This window comes from Parasteatoda tepidariorum, chromosome 11 (assembly GCF_982258835.1).
Source record: "Parasteatoda tepidariorum strain Cologne lab strain chromosome 11, Ptep-v5.0, whole genome shotgun sequence".
NCBI classification, from domain to species: domain Eukaryota; kingdom Metazoa; phylum Arthropoda; class Arachnida; order Araneae; family Theridiidae; genus Parasteatoda; species Parasteatoda tepidariorum.
This window is the reverse complement of record NC_141765.1, coordinates 14,759,501-14,787,220: the sequence shown is the minus strand read 5'-3', so window position 1 is coordinate 14,787,220 and position 27,720 is coordinate 14,759,501. Positions and strand designations below refer to the sequence as shown.

Sequence of the window (27,720 nt, the reverse complement as noted above, 5' to 3'; positions counted from 1 at the left end):
GGTAAAGAGGAAGAAGAATCTCTAATAGAAACCTTAATTGCCACATCATAATAAAAAAGATAGACAAAAACAAATGTTCTTTAAAAAAGAAAACTAGATAGAAACCAAAACAAAATTCTTTCTGGATTAAGCTAAAAAATTTAACGAAGTCTCAATTTAACTTTTTCACCATGCCGTATTAGAAAAAAAAAAGTGACGCAAGAGTAACTTTTATTAGAAACGCTCTCTAAAAACGCTGTTTCAAGGAAAAGTTAATTAAAAAAAAAAGCAAAAGAGAAACAGAATTTTTTTAAAAGTTTTTTTCTATTTGTCTTTCAGAACATAAATTTGCAGGTTAAAACCTGCAAATTTATGTTCTGTCTCTCTCTATATTTAACTTCTTAAATATGCCAAAATGTGTCATTAATGTATTTAAATAATAAACATTTGTTCTGCCAAGAGAAATATACATGCTGATAAATTAATTCTGAGGTTTGCAAGCTAGTGAAAAACTGTCAATATTCCAATATCAGGAAAATGTAAACATTGAACTTATTCCCCTGTAAAAAGTTTTATCACTTTAAAAAGCAATTTTATATTTTCACTGTGACTAGATAGAGTTCTTGAAGAAACCTTTAAGAATAAAATTAGCTGTATAATTTTCCTGGGTAATATAAAAATAGTTATTGATAAATTATTAATGTTGCTATATTAGTTAATTTATTTAGAAAGCTATTTCTAGCATGAAGAAGAATAAATTATGAAATAATTAAAAAAAAATGATTTATAAATTTGTTATAAGTATAAATATACTGTATTCATTTTATTTTAACGTATTCAATGGTGTTGAGTCAATAGCTTGTAAAATAATGCCACCCGCGTGTTGGTCAACTGATGCTGGCATTATTAACCATTCCTCACAGCTATGCAACCTGTGACAGAATATTAAGCCAAGTAACCAAATTTCAGACTTGATTCTGCTTTTCTTTTTCGAAACAAATTTTTATGGTTTGTTGACTAGGAAGACTAACCAGAAAGAGTTTCAGAAAAGCTTTTGTATGATGTTTTTAAAAAATGCTAAATCAGTCTGTTTTAAAGCAATAGATTAATTTATTTTGTAATTTTTAAGGGTAAAAAAAAAAATTTAAAAGTAATTCAAATAATGTGTGAATTTATTTTTTTAAAAATTTTATCATTGTTTTGCTCATTAGGCTTTGTCATGGTCATAAAAACTATCAGACTTTTTGATTTTCTAGCGTTGGATGGTCTGTTTTTTATACAATGTGTAAAAAAATTATTGGCATCAAAAGCTGCCTCCTACCATTACAACTTAATTTAATTTATAGTATAACATAAAAATGATTTGTAGTGTTACTGAAATTTAATTTTTTCTCCTTTGCAGTTATCGCAATAATGCCTAAAAAGATAATGAATCAAAAAATGACAAGTAAATGCACTTGCTGCCCCTATGGATTCCACATTGATCTTGACTTTGTCCGATTTTGCGATACACTTTACAATACTGCCCAGCTCGACAAATTACGACAGCAAAGACGAGAAAGAAGAAAAGAAAAGAAATCTGTGGAATCCTATTTGGGAATAGGGAATTTAGCTTTTCACACTAAAGAAAACAATCAAGTAAGTTTAATAAACTTTTTCATTATTGTAAAGCAAGTTTTTTCATTATTGTATATATTTTTTATTAATGCTGTTGTATAATTGTTGATGTTTGTTGAATTTTTATTCACACATGAAAAACTACTTTTAAATGAATCTTTAATTACACTAAATTCTTCAATAAATCAATCATTTCCTAATACAAAAGATCATTAAATCTAATTTTAAAATAAGAATGTTCCATTTAATTACGAATTTTGGCATATTTGAAAAATGTTATCAATTTTGATGCCTGAGTAAGTTGGTAGACATGAAGCTTTAGCTATCTAGTAAAGCGCCTTCATCGGAAAAAGAAAGAAACTTTATGTCACGTCTATGCAATCTGTTTTTTTTTTTTTTTTTTATAAAAAAAATGTTACAAAGGCTGATATCTTTGGTATTTAAAGTGCCCATTTTTTTTCTCTTTAACTTCTGTAATTTTAATCAAGAATGCTTTTTTTCTTTCAAAGCTACTTTTTAGAAATTAAATATTTTTTTGAACTTTTGTTTACAATGATTTGATGTTTTTATTTTTAGAGGTGGCATTTATTTTGGATTTGTTTAAGTGGTATTGAATGTTTAGGGTATAAATATATATTTATTTTGAAATTTTTAAACTCTTTAGGGGTGTTCACCTTGCTGCCCAGTAACTGTTAATGGTACTGCAAGAGCTTCATAACACAATGAAATATTTATATATATTTTTGAAAAATAAAAAAATGCCGGAAATTTTGAATTACACATTTGAGTAATCAATCTTTAAGGCGCTCAATTTTGACAGATTTTATTGTAAGTCTATGTCGTTTCTCGATAGCTTTTTCTACGGTTAAGCTTTATCAACGGTTATTGTTTTGAAATTCTGCATGTTTAAAAAAAAAAAATTTATACGCGAATTTTGAATTTGAGTAATTACTTTTGACTAGTTCTTTTTTCTTTCCGATTTCATCAAAAACCCAAGTGAGGTTTCGATCGTTTTCTTCCGTCATAAATAACTTCAAATTTCCATGTAGTTTGTAAAATCCCGATACATTTATGTTATTGTGACTCTCGCCGTAACAGAATTGTGGCGACACGGCGACATTGTCGTTGAACGTTACCGAGTTCTTGCAGAAAGATTTTTCTTTTGGGAAGTAAAAAGTTATTATTTTTTTCTGCAGAAATTTTGGTTAGACTTTATCTTTTCTACAGAACTATATTCAAACGATGCCTTTCTTGCACATCCGAGGGGAAACAATTGCCTGTGATTTTTCGATTCTCATTTGAGAATAATGAAAAATAAAGAATAATGAAGCAAAAATTAGGTTTTCTTTTCTGCAGAAATTTTCGTTCTAATTTTTTTATGCAGCTATTACTATTGATTTCCACATAGTTATTAAAATCCAATATTTTTAATACGATAATATTTCTTACAACAACTGAATCTCGGTTACTGCTACGGTTTTAATGATTTTTTTTAATTATTTTGTTTATTGTGATGATGATTTACAGAATGCGCAAAAGGAAATAAAGAGCGTTTTCCCCCTTCAAAATGCGAGAATATCACCCATAATATTAGAATAAAAAAAATTACGTATTCAATTAAAAAAATTATTTCATTTAATCCAAAAGTTTTTTTTTTTTCTGGTAGTTGACGATTTTGTTACTTTAATTTAGTAACATGAATATTTGTTATTTTTTAAAGTATCTTGCTGAAATATTTTAGTATTAGAGAGGTATGTCGCAGAAAGCTCGAAAAAATTAGGCCACAGGGGTGACGCGTTGAATCGCGCATTTAGTTTATCACTTTTTGACGTGCTTTATTTGTGCTGATTTAATCGTAAATCTATTTAACTTTTTTTTTTCTTTTTGTAAAGGCAGTTATTGCTACGCCTTTCTACGTGATTTTGAAAACCTCGTATTTTTACTACGATAATATTACGACACGTGAGATTCAAATCAAACATTTAAGTAATCACTTTTTGACGCGCTTTGTTCGTACCAATTTCATCATAGTCCAAGTTATTTTTCAGGAATATTTCATCAGTTCTTGCTATGCATTCCAAGTGGTTTTAGAAATTCTGATTTTTGTTACGACATTCAAATTTTAAATCACGCATTTAAATAAGTACTTATTGACGTGCTTCATTCGACAGGTTCCATCCTAAATTTAAGCGATTTTTCTATATTTTTTACAATTATTGCGATGCTTTTCCATGTGATTTTAACGATTCCGTTATTTTAATTACGATGTTATTACAACAGGCGTTACTTTCTAATCGTGCATTTAAATAATCATTTTTTGATAGAATTTATTTGTGCATATTTCATTGTAAATATAAGCTTTTTCTTTCGATTTTTCGAAGGTTAGCTCATTGTATTTATGTCTCTATATTTTAATTCAATGTTATAGCAACAGGAAAATTTTGAAAAGGAATGAAAACGTGAACTTTTAACCTGCCCACAGTTTGCAATTTTGTTTTAAATCTTTTGTAGCTTATGTGATTTTTTGGAAAAAACAAAAAAGAAAACGTTTCCTGATTACAATTCATAAAACCTATAATAATTTAAAAAATTAAAGTAATGAATGGAGTATAATGCCAAATGAATATTGAATCTTATTTTGTACTATAATTGTTTTGTTTTAATTTTTGGTTTCGGTTTAAACCCTATAATTTTCTTTAATTAAAATGTTAAATTCAAATTTATATATTTATTTATATATTTATTTTAGAATTTATATTTTTTCCCCAATATGTATATATTTTTGATAAATCAATTATTGATAAAAAGGTAACATTTCTTTAAAAATAATATCATATTTTTCATTTTTGCATGAATTCGAATTGCTAAAAGTATTCAATTTTCTGATAGCATGTTAAATGTGTATAAAATTTTTGATCACAAAAATTTTATCTCAATAATTTGCTAATACCCATTAAACAAATTGATCTTTAACAAAAAAATAAAAATAAAATGATTTTTTTAAATAAAATTTCGAATGAAAAGCTCAAGAAATTTAATTACATAAATATAACTGCACTTCCAAAGTTTGATTAACTTTGCTATTTTTTAATTTAATAAAATCTACAATTTTAAGTTGGCAAAAAGTATCAATGTTAATGTCTATCGAAAATCTTATCCCCTATAGTTATGACGACTGAAATTTTTAATATTTAAATTTAACAAAAATCTAAATATCTTTATCATTAAAAAAAAAGCTTTAAGTGGCTGGATCAAGAATGAATTTTTCATGTCTGTAAACTTGTGGATTTGTTTTTAAAATTCAAAACACAGAAATTTGCATGTGCATTTTTGGAAAAAAATTTATCTCTGATATTATGTGATTCTCTTTAAATTGATATACCTGGTTCATTTTAGTGAATGAGAAAAATAATTTAAGTTTTATGAAAAAGGAGATCAAGGTTATTGTAATATCGAATGTGTCTTTTTGACTTTGTTTTCAGTTAAAAAAGAAAAAAGCTACGTTTTAAATCATTCACTGTATTTACAAGATTTTGCAGCTCTAAAGTTCCTTTTAGTATGTCCAATGCAAAAATATCACTGAATAATGTTGAAATATTTATTTTGATGTTGAATAAATTTAATTTCAGCCTCTTTTAGTTAAAATATTTTTATAATTGTCGTTTGTTTTTATCATAGTGAATATGATTCAAACTAAGATGTAAATATTTACTTCTCTCTACGAAACATGAAAACTATTTAATTAAATTTGAAAAGTTAACTAATAATAACATTCTCAAATGTCAGTAAAGAAACTTTTATGGGTGATTGTTATTCTAGAATAATAAGATATTTTTAAAAAATGAGTTATAAAAAAAGTAGTAAAGACTCAACTAGTGGAACCCTGGAGCAATTTTGAAATAATCAAGAAAAGGAGATGGTGGGTGAGAAAACTAGTGATGATATATATCAGGTTTCATCTAAACTAGACACAAAATTGCAACCCTTGAAAATACTGTGTCTGAAAAATTTCTAGATTGGTTAAATTGCTATAAGAGTGTCATTAATAGCTTAGTGATAAAATTTTTAGTGCATATTAAATAAAATATCTGAATTCGATGATACCAGTACTAATGAACATGATGTGATTGTAATACAGTACTGCTCAATAAAAGGAATAAAATTAGTTCTTACCAATTGTATTGAAATAAACAGGTTATTTAATAATTAAGATAGTGTAATAGTCCATGCTATGTTTTTACAAAATTTTGCTTTGAAATGGTATGTAATACATAATATTATGTTTTGGAGGTCATTTTAATGAACGATAAACAATTATAATTAGAGCTGTAAGAGTTAGCATAATAAAATTTAAATTTATGTAAAATAATTCAGTGAAAAGTACTAAATCAAAGTATAATATACATAGTAAAATACTAATTATTTCCTTCTGAAGAAATCTGTAATTTAAGGCTGTTTTGACACACATTAAAATAAACATTTCTGTATTCTGTTGAAGAAGGATATAAAACGTTTCATTTATTATACAGCTAACAGGATATGATTATTTCTTAAACAATCCCCTCCCCCTGACTCCTGTTTGGTGCTGGAAATTGATGGGAAGTTTCGATTGAAGTGACCATGTATTGTATTCTAATCTTCTTAACTGTAAGCGAAAATTCCATTTTAACTGATGAAAAATTTTATAAAAATTCATTTTTTTTCTTTTCTTTATGCAATTAAATAAGGACTGGAAACCTTAAATATTAATTTAAATAATTAAATTTAACATTGGTTTCTTATAAATTTTGTGCACCATTGCATTTTATCCATATATGCGGGTTATTTGATTATATGACATGCAATTAAGTGAGGACAGTTGTAGTACTATAACTTATGCATGTTTTTAACATAACTCATGAATGCAAAAAATATGTTGCATAAATGTGTTGAGGGGTTTGAAAAATAGGGAGAAGCTGTTGTTATCTTTGTTAGTGTTGCATTGACGAATCCTAAATGTGGCTGTTAAAAAATGACAAAAAATCAATATGTTACTAATTTTTTTTCATAATATTGTATCATTATTTATGCTAGAAAAATCACTCATAAGTAGGTGCATTTTGAAATTTTATTGTATTTACTAATAATTTTAATAATTTCGCTCATCATTCAATATCTATACACTTAAAAATCTTCTGTCATATTCTTGTTTCATACTCTGTTGGATAATTGGTGGTCTACTGTATATTCTATTGTGTTTTATTAGTAGCTTGTAGTTCCATAGATTGATTGTCATGTCCATTGGCCTATGATTAAAACATGTTACGTGAGAGTATCAAGTTTGACAATATCTTAAGAAAGATTTTCCTTGTTTTATTTTCCTTGCCAGCCTGAAAGTTACTGTTACTTTTGGTTAAATTTATTCTTGCTTTTTTTGAAGTTTACAGTTGAAAAAATTAGTTTTATTTGTTAGTGTCTATACTAATCATATTTGTTAAAAATAATTCTGTACTATTTACTCATATAATTTACTTTATTTTTAGATTCTTAATAAAACTGCTACACTACCTAACGACTTTTACTTGCACAGTGATGGCCTGAAAGATGCTGTGATAGACTTTGAAGACACTTGGCAAAGAAGTCTTAAAAAAAGTAGCAGTAGCAATGACATACCAAAAAAGCAAAATGGCTATCATTCTTTTTATACATCTAGTGTTAATAACAAAAAAGAACAATTATTTAATTTAGTATCTTCTAAGTCACATAGCAGCTCTACAAGTTCTGTTTCTTCACAATCCACAACTGTTTCCAACTTTATATCAACTGATGTAAGCAATTTTTTTATTTTATTAGTATGAACAAGTGTAAATTTATGTTAAATATTATCCCAAAAAATATAGTATTACACTTACTTTATTGGATAAGTTTTCTTTATAATTGTATTAAATTTAATACATAAAATATTAATAATAAAGTAATGCACTGCAAAAATAGAAAAATAAAGTATGAAAATTCTGATTACAGCACATAAAATCTGCAAAAGGCCTGGCAAAGCCACATTACAGTCTGGTTTCTGGCTTATCTTTTTAGATATGTGGACTATTTAATACTATGTAATTTAGATAAGAGTTAATATGTAGGCATAATTTTTCCATTTTTCTTAGTGCTTAAAATTTTATTCATATGCATGTATATAATATATGTTTAAAAATTGCATTTTATGAATAAAAAATTTATAGTTAACTTTCAAATTTTGTATAATTAACAAATTATTCCTGTACATATGTAGACCAAACAATTATCTGAATTTGCGAAGTCTTATTAAAAAAACTAATGTTAAGTTTGAAAAATATTACACATTTAAACAAACTATTTTAACCTATTAAAATTATTTTTTATTTTCAAAGTTAATTAGGTACATTAGAGTATTGATTTAGTTTTTGAATGTCTTCTAATTTTGCAAATTCTTTTACATGATTATAACATATTTTAAAGAAAATAAAAAATATGTTTTCTATACTTTAACATTACAAAAAAGAAAACTAAAATTAAAATAGTAAACAGTTTTCCTTCTTAGTTTTTTTATCTCTCTTACTTTATTACATCTAAAAGAATTTATTCTGTCTAAAATAAATCTTCTGCTTTCAGGCTACAAATTCTGAGCTTATATCCCATGAAAATATTACTTCAGACAATGTCTCTAAATCAAACAAGAGTCTTGGATCATCTGTTAAGAAATCTGTTCTTACGAATATTAGACATCAAATGGCATCTAGTTTACAACGGCTGAAAGAACTTGAAGAACAAGTGAAATGCATTCCTATTTTAGAGGTGAAGCATTATCATTTCTCCTTATACTTTCCTTTTACATTTCATGTCACTGAACATTTTCTCCAAATTTAAACACTTTCAGTAGAAGTAATTGGAAAGTTATTTAAAAATTAATAACCATATTTTCTGGTATCAATCTGTTATATAAGTTTATTAATACACGTATATTCTCTATTTTTCACTTCAAAATTGCTGATTTTTAGTGAATTCAGTGTAAAAGTCTACAGGGCTCAATCTAAGCCTTAAAAAAATGCCAGAAGCTATAGACTTATTGTACTGAACAGAAAACTCGAAGGAAGGAAAAGTTATTTTGAAAAATAATTAAATGGTTTTTAAGGGTCTCTTAGTGCTCAAGGTTCTTTTTTCTTTCGATTAAAATTTCATTACTGGGGTAGAGTTGTGCACTATTTAAATAATTTTTAAAATGTTCTTTAATTCTTTTAAAATTATTCAATCATTTTGTGATTTTCTTGGGTCTTTATAATATTGCATTAATTAAAATCTGGTTTTTAAAATCAATATCTAAGTCCATTGCAATATCTGCAAATAAAGTGACTTAGAAACTTGATGGTTCTAAGATGAAACTCTCTCAAACCGAGCACCCTAAAAAATATTTCTCAAATGCATGATTTACAATTTGCATGTCATAATATTATATTAAATTTTAAAAATCATGTGAAAATGACCTAAAAAACGATAAAAAAAACTATGTGAATTTATCATTGAACCTCTAAGATAAATTATAAATAATTGAAGTGCTTTGCCTTAAAGGAGTTCATAGTGGTACAGTAACATTTTCAATGATCTTTTAATGGAAAATACTAGGTAAATCATATTAAATAGAATAAACGGTCACTATTACATCAGGTACTTTCTTCTTTTTCAGGCCTCATTGCATTAAACTTTTTTTAAATTGAAATACCGAAATATAAATCAGGAATACTTAAAAATTAAACAACTTCCTTCTTCTTCTTGGGCACTACAGCCTATGACAGGCCAAGGCCGTCCCAGTAAATTTTTGCCATCTTGATCTATTCTGTGCCATGACCTTCCAGTTAGTTATTCCTATTATCTTTAGGTCCCTCTCAACTGCTTCCAGCCACCTAGTCGGTGGACGACCCCTTTTTCTTGTATCTTCTGCTTAAAAAAAAGTTTCTTTTCTTCGGGGTTTTGGTCTTCAGATCTATAAAGGTGTCCAAGCCATCGAATGCGATTGGCCTTATTAACATAAACTATGTCTGGTTGTTTATACTTTTTATATAACTCATGATTGTAAAGGGTGTGCCATTTGTTATTCTCATAGACTGCACCAAAAATTCTTCTAAGTATCCCTCTCTCAAAAATCGGCAATTTGTTCTCTTTTTATTAAGAGTCCAGCACTCACTACCATATAGGATCACAGGCTGTAGGAGTGTTTTTTATATGCTAATTTTTGAGTCTTTTGTTTAAGAAATTTACTTTTTAGTTGGCTTTTTAAGCTAAAGTAGCACTTGTTTGCCATTGCTAAATGGCTATCGATTTCAGTATTTATATCATTTTTGCAGGTTACAGTAGTTCCAAGATATTTAAATTCATCAACAGCTTCAAATTCATAATCATTCACATGCAAGGGCATTGCCTTAGTGAGCCCTCTGTTTATCTCCATATATTTAATTTTGCAGCATTAATGGTTAGTCCCATTTCACTAGCTGCTACTTCAAGAGCTTTGAAGTTCTCCACTACTGATTGTCTAGGTCTTCCAATAATTTCAAGATCATCTGCATAAGCAAAAATTTGTGTAGATCTTTGAAAAATAGTGCCTCTTACATTGATTACAGATGCTCTGATTATTTTTTCAAGTGCGATATTAAATGGAAGGCAAGCAAGTGCATCTCCCTGCCTCAGGCCTCTATCAGTGTAGAAGGGCTCGGAGAGTTCGTTTTGCAACTTAATTCCGCACTTGACTCTTCTGAGTGTTGTTTTTATAAAGTTAATAAGCTTCAAGGGAATACCAAATTCCTCCATTACTTCATACAACTTATTTCTCTTGATACTGTCGTATGCTGCCCTAAAGTCAATAAAAAGATGGAAAGTCTCAATATTAAATTCTTTTGTCTTCTCAATAATTTGTCTTAAAACTTGTATTTGATCAATTGTAGATTTTTCTCTTTGAAAACCACAATGGTAACTTCCAACCACCTTCTCCACGTGTGGTAAAAGTCTTTTATATAGTACACTGGAGAAAATCTTGTATGCTGTATTCGATAAGGTGATCCCCCTATAATTTTTAAAATCCATCTTGTATCCCTTTTTGTAGATTGGGCAGATAGAACCATCATCCCATTCAATGGGCATCTGTTCCAATTCCCATATCCTGCATATAATATCTTGGATTGCCCTGATCAATGCTGATTCCTTAATTTTCAAAAGCTCAGTTTTTATTCCATCTGGTCCAGCAGATCTATTATTGCTCAACTTCTTAATTGCCTGTTCAATCTCACCTAGAGTAGGCAAATCAGTTTCCTCTCCTTGACTACTGGTAGTCCCATAAGATATACCATCAGCCAGGTTTGGTGACTCACCCCCAACTAAGGGGTCCTTAAAGTGTTCTCTCCACCTCTCAAGTATTTCTGTTTTTTTTCCTGCAAGTTCTCCATTCTTTTTTCTGCAAGTAATTGCTCTAGGGTTTAACTCCTTTCTGATATTATTAATTAATTGATAGTATTTTCTTGCTTCTTTCTGTGTCTTAAGTGATTCAATCTCTTTAAACTGTTCTTCAAAGAAACCTTTATTTTTCTTTAAATGTACTCTCTTTTCCTGCCTTCTCAGCTCTTTATATTTTTCCTCGGTATTTCTAGTACTATGTCCTTGTCTCATAGCTTTATAAGCTTTGTTTTTCCTCGCAGTGGCTTCCATACATTCCAGATCATACCAATCCTTCCATTTATTCTTCTTCTTTTCTGGAGGTACTTCTTCAGCTGCATGGGTTATGATTTGTTTCATCCATTATCCGCCTTCCGAGTTCTTCATGGGATTGAAGTTTATCACTTAAGTTAGATAAATACTTTTCTTGAACATTGGGTTTCTTCAGCTCCTCAACATCAAGCTTTTTCAGTTTTCAATTTCTCCTCTAATAGTATACTTTGCTTAGTTTGTACCTCATTTTAGCAATAACTGGAAAGTGAACCGAGTCAATGTTTGCTCCTCTATAAATTAAACAACTATGCTTCTTTAAAATAAAATAAAGAAAACAATATGGAAATTTAAAAGCTACCGCGAGGGATGTTACTTGCTGCTAAAATTATAAAGCGTTGTGACTAACTAGCTATATATATATATATATATATATATATACAGCAAAAATCTATCAAAAGAAATTGAAATTAGCTTCATTTTCTAACATATTTCTTTCAGTTCTTTATTAAAAGTAAATGCAGGGAAGATTTTTGTTTTAAATATACATCATTGATAATATTATACTTGGTGATAGTTAGGAATAAGTAATTTAATAGAAAAAAATGGATTAAGTTTCAACAACTTTTTACGTTTTTAAGTGTACATATCATTACTATACAGGGAGTCAAATCACATCCTAATATGTTTAATTTGTGTATTGTACAAGTAAACTGGATGTTAGTTATTGATATAGCTCATAATCACTTAATTAGTAAAAAAATATGTGGATCAATTATTGAATTATTCTTTTGTTTGCTTTCCCCACTTTTCTAAAACAGATTTACCTGGAAAAAACAAAAACAAAAGAACAGAAAAAAAAAAAACAAAGAGAGGGGAGCCATGAATTCATCCACAGGATGATTAGATATTAGGGATAAAAGGGTGCTCTGACAATCACTGTAGTAAATCAATTTGATACACTTGTCTTTAGAGTGCTTCTTCTCAGGAAATTTGTGCTCTAATTTAGTATTTCATGTCATATGCTAACTATAGACTATTTGTTGGGAGTTGAATACTGGCAACACACAACTCTCCTTTTTCTTTGTTAGTTTTCCCCAGCATTAAAATGCATCGAAAGTATTAACAATTTAATTTAGACGTAGTCTTTTTTTTAATGCTTATAATTTAAATAATATCATAATTTCACTATTAATAATGTCATTAGAAATAAAAGATATAAAAGTATTTCTGGAAGAAAAAGCTTGATACTTACTGTCTTGATAACTGCTAGATTATCATAGAATTTTACAAATGACAATGATTATAATAATTCATTGGTGTTCATATCTATGGTGTTAATTTGTGGCTTAATTTAATATATCATATGGCTTAGTATAATATTTGCTATATAGCATAAATTCTTGATTACTGCCCTTTCATTTTATATTTAAATGTTGTAATAATCAGATTTATTCAGATAAAGTGACTTCCTATGTTTTAATAACTTTGCTAATTGAAAATATGTTCTAGAAATTAACTGTAAAGTAGCCATTTTCCCTGGTACTTCCCTTTTAAAAACTATTATAGAGTTGTACTAAAATATTTGAACAATATGTGTTTTTATTTTCATAATGTGTTCTAATGCCATACTTTTACAGGTTAAATTATCTGCTTTGAAAGAAGAGAAAAAGTCTTTACTGAATCAACTTAAATTTAATCAAAGTGAAAGACAAACAGAATTGCAAAAAGAAACACTATTAGAAAATCAAAGAATCAATGAAATATGTTTATCAGTTATACAAAAGGAAAATCATTTATCTTCTCCAGGAATGGCATCTTGCTTAGATGCTGTCATTTCTAAAAAATGTTTTGTAGAAAAAGAAAACTCTAAAAGTGTTGGGATATCGTGTACTGTTCTTACCCGTGACATTGGTGTTGGGTACATCCCAAGCAAACTTAAATCTGTTGCTGTAGGATGTGATAATTTAACTGATAATAAGTGCTCTTCTAAGAAAAGTAAAATTTATGAACCTTATGTGAACTTGTCATCAGAATCTCTTGAGAGTGATCTTGAATCATTTAGAGGCTCAAATGAGCAAATTCATCCTCATATACCACTTAAATCTACCTCTTCTAAGTGTTCTACTAATAAAATTAATGTGCCTAAAACTTGCATTGATTCTTTCACTAGTATGGATATTAGATATGTTGATAAATCTGTAAATACTGAATCAATAAACAATACAACAAAAAGTACACCAGTAACTACTTCTAAGTTTGTACAAACATCTGAATTGAAAGTATTTCGAAATACTAGCTCTCAAACAATGACAGACAAAAACACAATAAAAAAACTTTGTTGTGATAAAGCTGTTGGCAATGCTAACATAAATGACACGATTTGTTCACAATGTAAGAAGACAAACTCTATAGCTATTGGAGATGAAAAATTAACCAGCTGTGATTCCCCTTCTGTTGCTGCTTTGCATGTTCGAACTGTTGCTGTTGGTGATTTCGATATTAATGACATGAGGGATAATTGTGAACATTTTAAGTCTGAAAATGTTCAAACGAATTCAGTTGGAATAAATACAACTAATGATCTAGTTACTAATTCAAATAGTGATATTCATATATGTGACAAATGTAGTGCTACTATTCATTCTGTTGCTAGAGGACTAGCAGCAAACACTAACCCTCTAAGCAGTTCAAATAGTAATGAATCTAAAATTCCAAGATCTAATATAAGAACTTCTCCAATTGGAAGATCAAAGAGTATGAAACTTCCTAAACTAAAAATACCAGCTTTTCAAAATCAGAAAAATATTGAAAATACAGATTCATACGTAAGGTATAAAAATATTGGAAGCAAATTTCTTTTACTTATTACACAAATGTATTCAAATCACATTTATTTTATATTGCCCTGCATGTCCAAAAAGAAAGTTATTATTTTTTTTTATCATCTGATTTGGTGGGGGAAAATTTTTCTAAGAAATTAGCACTCAGAAAATGGATTAAAATTTTTAGGTTTGTGACATAATTTATCTTGTTAATTTGGCAGAATTGTCCTTAGAAAGAAAGATATTTTTTCTTAAACAAAAGGATGTGTCAAAAAAGACAGTATCTTTTTTGGCATATAATTTTTTATATTTGGCATTTACCTTTTTTGGCATATCAGTTGTCTTACCCTACATTTTCTCAAACTGATAAATACCTGTATGCAGAGTTCGTGTTTATGTGCCATACCCAACTTTTTTTACTCATATTTGGCAGAGCAGAATAAAACTAAAGCAATGTTTCAAGCTTACACAAAAGCAAAAAATACATGTTTTATGAAAAGAAATCTTGCTATAAATTATATAACGCTAAAGAACATCATTTTCATATAACCCGACAAGCAGTGAGGAAAGAATAATCTTTTTACATGCATTACAAAACATTTAGACATACTAATATGAAATTTAGACATTAAATTTTCTATTTACATGTTAAGTGCGCTGTCAAGTAATGTAACGGGAAGTTAAAGTTGTAATTTATTATTCTTTTTTATTGCGTTAGCATATTTATGAAAACATTATAATCGTGAATATTATTGAATTATTCATTGGAAAAACTAATTTTCAGTTAAATACTTTTTTTAGGAAATACTTTTTAATGATAATATTGCTTTTAATTTAAAGCTTAAAATATTTTCAGCCATGTATTTTAAATAAACCATTAAAAAAACAGTTTAAGGGGTCACAGTACCCAAAAAATGACGAAAATACCAAATTTTTTTTTATTGCTTATAATAAAACTTCAAAGTATTTCAAATGTACAGAAAAAAAATTAATCTCTCTATCTACATTTTTAAAAAAGTTATGAATGATATTTAATTGTTCTAATACAGAAACTTGCTCAGCAGTCTGACTTTAAAGTGCTTTTTCGCAAAGATGATAATTTTGTGTCTTAATCTTAATTAAATCCCTAAGGAATTTTTTCTATTTAAGATAAAGCTTTAAAGTAAACTTTTTTATCTTGAGTATAATACACTTATTTATAATGTGCATGGAATAAGCATTTTATGACGTATTACAATTTTTACGGCATGTTATATATACCTAACAGGAATTTTTACCCTTTTTTTCTACTTTTTTACAAAATAATCTATAAAAAATATTCTAATTGATATATCAACAAATGAATGCACAAAATTATTAAGATAAATATTGCAAGCAATATGAAAAAAACTTTTTTTGAAAATATGTTAAAATAAAAAAGCCTTAGGGATTTAAAAATTTAGAATTTTTTCAACTTTTTTTAAAATTTTAAAAAAATTAAACAGTTTAATTACTTTTTGAAGATGAATTATTGATTATAACTTAAATGAGCATGTAAAGCATCCTCAAAATTAATGATTATACCTTTATTTTAAAAAATTGTTGCAAAGGTACTGTGACCCCTTAAACCAACAAAAAATATGGTTTAAAAAATTTTTTTTTTTTGGCTTTTTTTTTCCAATTTGATGAAATTGAAGTGAAATCAGAGAATGTTGCGACTCTGACATTTTACTACAATATGAAAAGCGTGCATCTTTTTTTTTCTATCTCAAAAGAAAAAAATTACTACTTCCAAAGATTCGTGTTCCCCGTTTAAAAGTGTAAAAGGCTTGAAATTCTGACAAATTTGTGCATTTCTCATGGTTATGTGATGGAATCATTACTAACCGAGTTCTTCAAAAGTGATTGTTTAAGTGCACTGTTTGCCAGATGTACAACATGGTATAAATAATTCCAGATTTTGAAAACAATCTGAAAATCCATAGCAGCAACTACATGTGGATATAGTACAAAATTGTGTATAATCAAGTGTTAAAAGATCATTTCTCAAATGCATTATATATATATATCGTCAATGTCATTATCTTGTTAGATTTATCTGATATTCATTTGAATTAGTATAACCTTACATCTTATTTTCTATCTCTTAAATTAACCCTCAAACATACTCCAAGGCATCTTTTGCTAGTGAGAATAAATATATCTAGATACGACACAAAAAATATGGTTAAAATATGCTGCTTTAGCATGTAAAAATATATATTTTGTGTTCTTTTTTTTCTTCTTTTTTTTTTTTTTTGCAATAAAAATTTTAAGGAAATATTTCATTTTTTATCTGTCAAAACAGCAGTTTTTACAAGATGTCTGATTTCTACATGTTCACATAACTTTTGACCTTCAAATACCTATTGTTGTACTACTTTACATCTCAATGCATAAAATGTGGAGCTAAAAATTGATTAAAACTGTATTTCACCTGTCTCTATTCAGTTAAAAATTTTCATTAACTTGATTAAATAAGATTCTTGAGTATATTTGTTTTGCTCATTAACTATTTCGCTCCATTATTTTGCTATTACATTATTATTACTTCCGATGAAAAGTTAAGGTAAATACTTGGTTAGCTTCAGTAGTATTTTTTATATTTGTTTAAAAATTAAAAATATTGTAGCTTTTTGTTTTCTTTTTTTTTTCAGCTTTCATTCTGAAAATCAGAATATTATTTTAAAAAATGAATGTGAAACTTCTGAAAACATGAAAGAAATAGACCCAAAATCTAAAACTTGTGAAATCTTGCCTACATTGATGAATCTACCAGCAGCTCCACGAAAAAAGTAAAAATAATATTTTTCGTGTTAAAGTAATAAAAATTTATTATAGTTAGTTAATAATGAAAATAAATTGGTTTTAGATTTGAAATAAGTAAAGAAATAAAGGCTGCTTGTAAAGTGTTGAGTGATTGCCTTCAAAAGTCTGATAAAAAAAGTGAGAAGAAAGCAGTAAGTATTATAATTAGAATGCATTATCAATTCAAATTTTACAAAATTATATAATATGCAACTAATATAAGTCATATTTTACCTTCTACTGTAAAGATTTTCTTTTATTAGTAAATTAATTGTATGCTATAAACATAGGCATGCCGAGTGGTCCATAGCTCACCTAAATGTATTTTTAAGAAAATTTAAAATTCATGGATTTTTTTTAATCTTAAAATAAATTTTGCTTAAAGGAGGATAAAAGTTGAAAAAGTAAATTCTTTACTTCCCAATAAGTAAATTCTTTACTCATTCTTTCTTTAAGTATTTTACTTCTTTTTTTACCTTATTTTTTTTTTCAAATCTTTTTTTGCTTTTCATTTTTTTCTTCTTAATTTTGTTTATTTTTGTTTACTTTTTTTCATCAAGGATAAAAGGCCTCTTACAAAGCAGGAAAAAAATTATAAATGATTGATTTAATAATTGCCTGTTTCAAGATGGTACCTGGGTATATTTCAATATATACATTTATCTAGTGGGTACTGGTAAAAGCAGCTGCTAGGAAACACAGACATGAAGTAAATATCTGTCTGAGCCTACTTTCCTAACAGGGAAACAGCTACAAATATAGAAGTGGGGTGATTGATGACATATTAGGACTTTGTTGATGCCTATTTTGCAAGATCACCCCTTTCTTAGAATATACTCGACTATGAAACTGGACTTCCAAAATGGAGCATTTCGTTGTTTCATTTTGAATTTTATATTTAATGTATGAAGGGAAAAAAATAGTTAAGAGTTTTCCCTTAAAAAGAAAAAAATATTAAAAAGAGAAATAACTTTAATTCTATTAAGGCAAGTAAAATATTTTAATTTATAATAATCTAAATTGTCCTATTTAAAATCCTTATTGAATTATATAATTGATGACAATTTAAAATTTTTATCACATAGAAGAACATTAGATGTAGTTTTAAGGGTATTTTTTAAAATAAAGAACACTGTGGAGGTAGTTTCTTAAACTTCTTTTATTTATATGGCAACATGTCATAACATAATGTAATAATATTTATATTAATTCTTTAAAAAAGTTTCAACTGACTTTGAGAAAAAATATATGCTTAGATTTGTAGACAAATTCTATAATTAAAGGCCTAAAACGTTTTAGTTTGCAAATTTATATATATATATATATATATATATATATATATATATATATATATATATATATATATATATATATATATATATATATATATATATATATATATATATATATATATATATATATATATATATATTTTAACTTGTGCGATTTTTTCTGATATACTAGTATAACTTTATTTAAGGTAAAGCATAAGTCTATAGGTGTTTTAAATTCAAGCAAAGTTAAAGTTGAATGTTTTTTTTAGGGTGCATGTACTTAAAGTAAAATATCTTAATAATTAAGGTAAATAGCTTTCATAGTTATATATAAAAAAAATCTCAACAAAAAATAGATACTTTTGAAAATAAATTAGTTCAAATCCTTAAAATGTACAAAATCATAATAATTCTGTATTCTACTAAAATAAGTTAGTAATTGTTTTCTGTTTTCAAACAGCCTTTATTATTAAAATTTTTCTATTTCACAAAATTTTTTTAAAAAGATCTTTGGAACCTCACAGTTCTTTTTTTTAGTATTTATTTTGCTGTTATGATACATTTAATTTCTCTCACAGGGAAGGAGGGAGGCTATTAAGGTAATATTAATAACAGCAACAGACAATAATAATAAATTCAGTAAAATTCAATGTCTAATTGTGAACTTGCTATTGAAATCATTTTTAAATGTGAAAACTTATTTAACTATAGTGGCTTACCTTTATGAAAATGTCTAGGCATGCTTATTGCTATAAAAATAAACTTTTAAATTTTATATTTTTGTTTTGCATATTATGAATAGATTTTAGTCACTATAAAGATACTCATATAACTTATATACAAAGCTATATTTTTTCAGACATGTATTATAATGTATTGTGAAAAAAGAGATATTACCCTGAATAATTTTTGTTATAATCAGATTTTCACGCAATAAGTGTCAATCTTCATTATTCTAAGTGTTAACCTCAAATATGCAATAGGAGTGCTAACTATTACTTAAATTATGGAAGAAGAGGTACTTACAATAAATATTCCTTATTCTAATAAACATACCTTTTTACAAAGGATTTAGATTTTTGGTTTTCAAAATAGTGGATGGAGGTAGCTGCTATCTGGAAGATATAGTCCTGTTAGTTTAGCTAGGAGAATGGTTTAAAATTAAGGCCCTCTAGTGTATTTATGTATTTTATGTATTTCGCTACATCTCAGGAATTGTTTAAGCAAATCGCCCCATCCCACATCTTAGTGATTTTGGTCAAAATTTAAGAATATTTTTAATTGGTATTTTTGGTTAAATATTTATATACCTGTATGGGCATATAAGGGCAAAAATATGTGCCCTGGACTTGTTGGTCATTTTGGAGACCTGGCTCTAACAGTGCTGTTACTTTTTAAAATAATATTTTTTTATCGAATGCATTCGTACTTCACAGCCACGTGGATGACGGAAAAGCTATGAGGCAAAATACTGTTCAACATTCAAGATAAAATAATATTTAGTTTAATTCTTTTTATTTATTCGATATACATTCATAATAGTTGACAGTAAAAAAACTGGACAGAAAATCTAATTTAGGTTTTTGTATAAATTCTCCAGAACACACATAATACAAGTATACAATGGCTACAAATATTTGAACATAGGTAATAACTTGGACTGGGCTATAAATCGATATATCGCGACATATCGATTTAACGCCTGTATCGGCAGGCCGATACAGCGACTTTCGTTCCAGGCGATGCATCAGAAATCTGATTTAAGCCGTCGAGTAAAGAAGACGAACGATATACGATACAACGATATAGCGATACAAGACAAGAAAGGATCTCTTACGTTCCGATGCCAACTCGCGCTGGGGAAGACGATGTACGTATCGTTATATTGAAACGGCCTTGATTGATGAGCGGTAGAATCAGAATCAGTTTTGAGAACATATATCGTGATCTCGCATGTTCGTTTCCGCACCTCTTAAATTTCTTTCTTCTTTGTCGCGACTTGATATCGTTTCTTGTAGATTATTTTCAGTGGGACTGACTTTGTGATCATTACCTTGTTCTGAACGTATTCTATTACAGTAGGGAACCGATTATCCGGAACGATAGGGACCATCGCTATTCCGGATAACTGATTTTTCCGGTTTTCTGAATCGCTACAAAAAGCCGTTTTTTTCATTGTCAAACTCAGCTAAAAAAAAAATATTTGGAAATAGTCTTAAAAAGAAGAAAAAACGAGGAAGTAATACACTAATGATTATTTCCAAAATGATGGTAAGGTAAACATCTTTCAAAAAAGAAAGAAAAATCGTAAAATCTTAAGAGGAAAAAAAAATTTTTTTTTTAAAAAAATAACGGGAATATTTATCGAATTTCGTTCCGGTTTTTTGATTTTCCGGTTTTCTGATTTCCGGATAATGGGTTCTGTACTGTATTAAAAAGAATATATAAAGAAGTGTTTCTTTATTAATTAGGAAAATTTTTTTGGAAACAAAACTTTCTTTTTTATTTTTAAATGTGAAAATTACTTTTGATATTATATGTTTAAGTATTATTTTACATTATTGAATTTATTACAAACGGAAATCTAATTTAAGGTGCCCATAAAGAATTAAATTAAAAAGTAATTAAATTTGTTAGGCTATTTTTTACTTTATTTTAATTTATTAAAAACTTTTTGGATAAAATAATAATTTAAAGGGCTTTTATTACTGAGTTTAAATTTATAAATATTTAGTTGTTTTAATTTTTATAAATAAAATTATAACAAAACTTATTTTTCCTCTTTTGGATTTGGACATAAGTCAATCAACTTTGTTTATTCAAAAAAATTAGTAATGTTTGCGATTGCGACTTCTTTTTTTAAAATCATTTAGCACTTCGTTTTATTAAAGAGTATAATCTTGTTTTTTAATTTTTTTTCAATATTGTCAGTTGAATATATTATAGAATATCATAACTCTTTTGTTTTTATTTTTAAGAAATTAAACCTTACTTTGTTTTTTCGTTCAGAATTCGGTAATTATTCAATTTAACTTTATTATTTATGTGAAATAATAATGATAAAAAATAGTGTTGTTTTAAAAGTGTTTTTTTTTTGTTTAATTTATTTAGCACTTTGTTTTAAGCACACAAATAATTTTTAACGAACTTATTTTTTAAATTTTCTTTCTTTATTGTTAGGTAAATATATTGATAAATTTCAATTTTATTTATTTTTTTATTATTTATTTTTAAACTAAGAAATCTTTCGTTATTTGCGCGATCATTTTTCGAAAATATAACAATATCTTTCTTAAGCAAAACATATACATCAAATTCATAAATTGATTTAAATCAATCTGAGTATGAAGTTTTGATAGAAATCCGACTTTCTGCGCCTTACAAGTAAAAGAATTTCAAAAATGCTATATCGCGATACATCGCTATATAGCGATGCATCACGATATAAAATTTCTTATATCGCCCAGTCCTAGTAATAACTATTAATAGCTTATAGCTATTTAACAGAATTTGATTTTCAATTTTAAATGTAACATAGTTCATACAAAATGCACTTATATTATCATTTTTGAACTTAAATTCTCTGACCACGAGTAATAAATTGTTTAAATTCTTTTCCTCTGAAACTTTAAAGAATTCAGTTTTCCCAAATTCTGTTTATGCTTTAGTTTCTTTATTTCAAAAGTTTGTAAAATGATTTAAAGGTTTTAAACTTTACAACGAAACTCAAAATTGACAATAACTTTGTTTATTTGTGAAACTTCATGGCTAATGTTATGTTTAAAATATTATTTGCAGAATAAATTTCGAAACAAATAAATTTATTTAGGAATAATACATATTTATTAAAATTAATAAATAAAAACTCATATCTCATATACTAAGACTTTTTTTAAAAGTTTAAATATCAAGTTTTTATTTTTTAAAAAAAAGCTTTCATCATCGCCATTATGCTTGATAAAGATTTTTAGTTAATTTTGGGTGTCGTTATTCATTTAGCAGTGTCTTATAAGGCAGTATTTAGATACATCATTCAACCTACAATTACTCTGTACATGTAAAAATATACTACTACTGAGGATTTATTAATTACTTCTGGAACTTTTCTAATCTATCATTTCTGTTTGTTTGATTATTTATTTATGGAGCCTACAAGCTCTTTATAGAGCTGTTATTTTTATGTATTTCTGATATGTTTAAAAAAGGATTTATCTTTTTTTAGTTATCCAGTTTGTCCATTATTCAAACTGAATGGTTTAGAATTGCAAACCAAAAGAATGCTGATCCACTTCTCATTGAGGATTACTTAGATATGTTTGAAGACTTTTCCAGACTTCTTCTGGAACGAGTTGTCAATCTCTCTGATAGCAATGTAATATGCTTTATTTTAAATGCTTTTCTTTTAATATCTTAAAATTATGTATGGTTAAAAACAAAGTATTCACAGCGAAAGTAAAATATTTACTATCTGACTTTGGTTAGCAATGCATTTGCAGGCCTAAAAACATTAGTAGATTTAAATAAATACTAGACATTGCAAACTAACAAAACAAATAAAACTGCTTTTAAAAGAATATTATGCAGTAATGTATGCAATAATTGTGGCTAGATTAAAAAGTTCTCATAAAAGTTAAACTAGATATCTTTTGGATTGGTAGAGAATGAAATGCCATGCACATAACTACAGGGTCATATGTTAGTAATGTTGCATCCTCTATGCTACTACACAAGAGGGTTGTGAGTTTGTAAACCATATGCGGTATTGCACATATCTTCAAAAAATTCTTTAGATCGATATATGCCTGTGAACTACTTCTGTTTGTTACGAATACATGGATCATGAACAGAGTGTTTAGAGTTTGCCTGAGCTGTACAACTTTATACACTACTGATTATGGAGATTCTGTGATGAGAGTGGGGTATTTTATGAGAGTGGAGTAAGACTTATTAGTTCATCCTTAAAAAAAAAAAAAAACTATTAATTTTTAATTTGAACGAAATTGTAGGTTTAGAAAGTAAAATAATAGAAACTAACTTACACTAGTGTTCAAAATTAAGAGAATTTGCATATTTTGTGGAATATCTTGAATACAACTGAACAAAATCAAAAATTGCTCAAAAGAAACTTCAAAACAAAGATGCCTGCTAACTTCAACTACTGCTTCAAAACAAAGATGTAAATCTTGTGTATCAAATATTTAAGTGCATACCTGTGTGTGAGTAAGTGAAGCTAGTAGAAGAATGGACTTTCAAAGCTTGCGTGGCAAAATTTGTATTTAGTTTTGTTGTGCATCTTGCTGAATTTCTGAGGGTTTTTTTTTTTTTTTTGCAGCAATCTTAACCAATTCTTTTCATTTAATTTCAAGCAACAAAAAAGTGCCACTACTAGCATTTAGATGATGGATGAGGTAGCAAACTGTGGAGAGATTTTAAGGAGGCCAACTTCCAATTTTAGATTTGTAGAGAATACGATTTAAAACTCAGCATAGTGTGCAATTTATAAAACAGCTTCAGGAATCTGGATCTGTCGAGAGAAAACCTAGATAAGGTCAGCCAAGAGCTGCCACAGGAACCCATAAACTGCCTCATTTCCAGTCTGAAATGATCTTGTGAGGCCTGTATATCTCTATAAAAGGGCCATATCCCCTATTAATCCATTTTTAAAAAAAATTTGATTCTGTAACCACTTTCTGATAACACGATACTCTCAAGACTGTTAATCACGGTCATGTATGTGCATTATAATTGTTTAACGGTTATTATTTTTATAATATATCAACCTGTGTGAAAAGCAAATTTTATTAAAATCCAACCTGCAGTTCTGGATTGTCCAAATATAAAAATTCTCTTAATTTTGAATGCAAGTGTATATAAAGAATAAGGACAGTCCTCCTCCGTATGGTTTAGTAATGACATGCTAGTTCTTTTTAGTAATTTTGAGAATTTCTAAAAAATTTTTTAAAATACCGAACATTTTCAAATATAACAAACATAAAAATTGTTGTGATAAATATTTTATCTAAATTTATGTATTTTCTTCTTCATTTTAGTCTAAATTGTTTGTTACAAACAATTAATTTTTTAGGGAAATACTGCTCTACATTATGCTGTTTCATATGGAAATTTTGATGTTGTAAGCATCTTAATAGATTCTAAAGTTTGTGATGTTAATAAGAAAAATAAGGTAAATTTATTCATGTCTATGATTCATTTCAATGTTTTGCTTATGCCACATTTGATGTTCATTTCAAATATGTGTACAGATTGCTGCTTGGTTGATGTATATAATCTTTTTAAACATGTTATTTTTGTGGTCCTATTTTGAACACTAGCTCTCTTAAGTTTGAATTGAATAAAATCAAAGTATATTTTATATTAAGATGAAATGGAAAACTACTTACATAGAAATGATATTTTGGCAACACAAGTTATTTAGTAAAGCAAGTGGATGCATATGGTTCTTTTAGAAAAGAAAAGCTTTCCTCAATTGCAAAACATAACACTTGTCAGAGGTAACATAAGAATACAAAATTTTTGTCTCTCATCAAAGAAAAATGTGAATTAAAAAAAAATATGTTGATAACTCAAAAATAGCCATCTGAAGTTAAAAAAAATTAACATCTATAAAAATGCTGACAGCCTAATTAAATTAGCCACCTTGTAGAACTATAGAGATAAAATCACAGCTTAAGAATAACACTGTATTTTTAGCAAAAATTACTAATATGTAATAATGACTTACAAGATATAGATTAGCTAATAAAATTTAAAATAATTAATAGTAATTAACAATTTTATGTAAGATCAGAGGTGCATCTGCACCTGAAAGCCTAGTTATTATAATACACCTAATTCTATTACTTTTCAAATTAAATAACTTATTCTTAACTGCCAAAACATTTAAAACAAAACATCAAACCAAAACATTTTATACATTTCAGAATGTATGTCTAGGTCTAAGTTTCAAAGTCACCATTTTTTAAAAATAACTGGTTACTACAATTTGATTTTTTTGACATTTATATGTTGTAGATAAATTTGAAATTTTAAAATCTGAGAAAAGGAGTGTGAGATAACTTACAATTTCCTTCAAGATAAAGCATAGTAATGCTTTGTTATTACATAAAATTATGCAATTGCATAAAAATGTGAAGTTGCAAAATTCTATCTTATAAGTTTTTATTTTGCTAACTAAAAACAATATAAACAACATAATAACAACAACAAACAGCACAATCTAAACTACATGGTTCACAAAGAAAATAATGTTTTACAAATTATTTAGCCCTTAGAAGTCAAAGAAAAATAATGTATTTTGATCAGTTTTACAAAGCAAAAAAAATTGTGAAAAGCCATTTGATTTCAGAAATAAAAAGTAATTTCAATCAAAAAATTTGCAGTTCAGCAATATTTAGTCTACTACTTATAAGTTTGAATTTGAATATTTATTTATTGCTTAGAATATCGTTTTGTTACTTTTTTGGTGTAAAATGTAGGAAACAGAAAATCCTCAAGCAAGTCATCACCTAATAATAAAAAGCTTCTTTGACTAAAAATTGTTGCTTTCAAATGTTGAATGATATTTTATTTTCCAACACATTCTGATTTAGTATTACCTTATTGTTCACTTTCACATTATTCTTACATGTAGAAATTTATTACTCTGGTGCTTGGGCAATGAAAAATTTCTGTTCATATTAGCAGGGGTGAGTCTGGGGTTTAAAAGGACAAAAGCAAAACAAATGGTGGTGGTGCCACATTTGATATATAATGCATAAAAAATATTCTATGTTAAAATAATCATTTAGTTAGATTTTGAGACGTTTTAGTATTGTTTCATTGTAAAAATATTTATAGATACATACATTGACATAATAAAACCCCATATTTAAAAAGCCTTTTTGGGCTTTAAAATAAAATCTGCTAAAAATATTGTTAATATCGATTCAATGGTGGGTTTTTGGAGTTTCAGTAGCATTTTCATAATGTACGCTGATTCCTGTTTGGTACATGCCTTTACTTTATTTTACAATTTGGAAATGTTCTAAATTTTTGGTTGTAAAAATAGAGCTGAAAAATAGTAAAAGCACAATGATTGTAATCGCTGATTATACTTAAATGGATATTTTATTGAACTATTATAATTAAAATTATATAAATTTTTCATAAAGTTAAATTAAAAATCATCATATACTTTTATGAATATTTTTAGGCTGGTTATACAAGTATCATGCTTGTTGCTTTAGCAGATATGAAAAATGATACTCATCAATATGTTGTTCAGAGGCTGTTTAGCATTGGGGATATTAATATAAAAGCTACTCAAGTAAGTTGTTACATTAAAAAAATTACCATATCATATTACTAATACCAAATTACTTATATCAAAATACCATATTACCAAATTACCCTATGCTTAAAATGAATGCTTAATATTTATTATACTAAAATGCTTATTACTTAATATATGCTCAAATTCAATTTTTAGTAAATATTTTTGTACTATTTTGCTTAAGTGTTTAAATATCATTTAGATATTTTACCTAAATTAGAAACTTGGATTTACCTTACAATCTCTTAATCATTTATTTACTTTTGTATTATTAATAATATTACACAAAAGCATGAGAATAATATTTAAATTAAACAAGTGAAAATGTAATGAAATCTGGTAAGCTTTAAATTGTATTCTAAAGTTTATTATCGTTTTTTAAAAAGGATAGATTATGCTACTTCATTTTTGTAATATAATTTTAATATTTAATTTAAAACTGATTGAAATAGAATTCCTCGGAAATTTAAGAAATGATTCATTATTTACATTTTGTAAATACATTCTGGAGAAGTTCTAAAAATGTATTGGGGAGGTGCTACAAAAAGATGCCACAGATTTTCTCATAAGATTCCTCAACAGCCCTCAAAATCTCTTTTCACTTATGGATTGTTTTTTTTAATGCCACTTGGACATCACAGAGAACAAGAAAACGTTGAAGACTTAAATTTACATCATGAAGAATGGTTGTGGAAGAAAGAAATACCTTTAAATATCTAGTGGGAACTTTGCAAGGGAGTTTGTTTGTTTGTAAATCGATATCATAATTTACTTTTCCTTATATTTTGTAATTTAGTATTACTTGATAATATAAAATTGCTCATGTTCATATCAGCTATATTAGTTTAGTTCAGTTCAGAATGATAAATATTATATTAAATATAAGAAATATAAAACACTTTGCAATAATTTACATGACCAACATATGCTAGAGCAAAATATCTAATTTAAAATATGCCATGTACACAATCTACAAATAAAAAATGTAGCCAATCAGGATTGCTAAATAAACATTTTTTTAAAATTAAGAGAAAACTAGTCAATCTTGACTTATTTCATCAGTCAAAATATAAATTACTCTTAAAGGTAATGCTTTAAAATTTACTAACAACAAATTATAGGATAAATGCATGTCTTATAAATTCTAAAAAATTTTAGTTCATAC

General features: G+C 27.1%; 1 protein-coding gene across 5 annotated transcripts in view; it reads left to right on the top strand.

The window, feature by feature from the left end:
• The window catches only part of LOC107445331 (uncharacterized), a 76,850-nt gene that overhangs the window by 27,333 nt on the left and 21,797 nt on the right, over positions 1 to 27,720 (top strand). For all 5 annotated transcript variants that reach the window (XM_043052240.3, XM_016059693.5, XM_087154752.1 and 2 more), the window contains 9 exons: positions 1,382 to 1,617; positions 7,119 to 7,403; positions 8,224 to 8,406; positions 12,939 to 14,131; positions 16,799 to 16,936; positions 17,014 to 17,101; positions 22,446 to 22,595; positions 24,309 to 24,407; positions 26,436 to 26,549. In XM_043052240.3, the coding sequence (XP_042908174.2) occupies positions 1,393 to 1,617; positions 7,119 to 7,403; positions 8,224 to 8,406; positions 12,939 to 14,131; positions 16,799 to 16,936; positions 17,014 to 17,101; positions 22,446 to 22,595; positions 24,309 to 24,407; positions 26,436 to 26,549 (2,475 nt within the window). In that variant the 5' untranslated portion in view covers positions 1,382 to 1,392. The remainder of the gene's footprint in view (positions 1 to 1,381; positions 1,618 to 7,118; positions 7,404 to 8,223; positions 8,407 to 12,938; positions 14,132 to 16,798; positions 16,937 to 17,013; positions 17,102 to 22,445; positions 22,596 to 24,308; positions 24,408 to 26,435; positions 26,550 to 27,720) is intronic.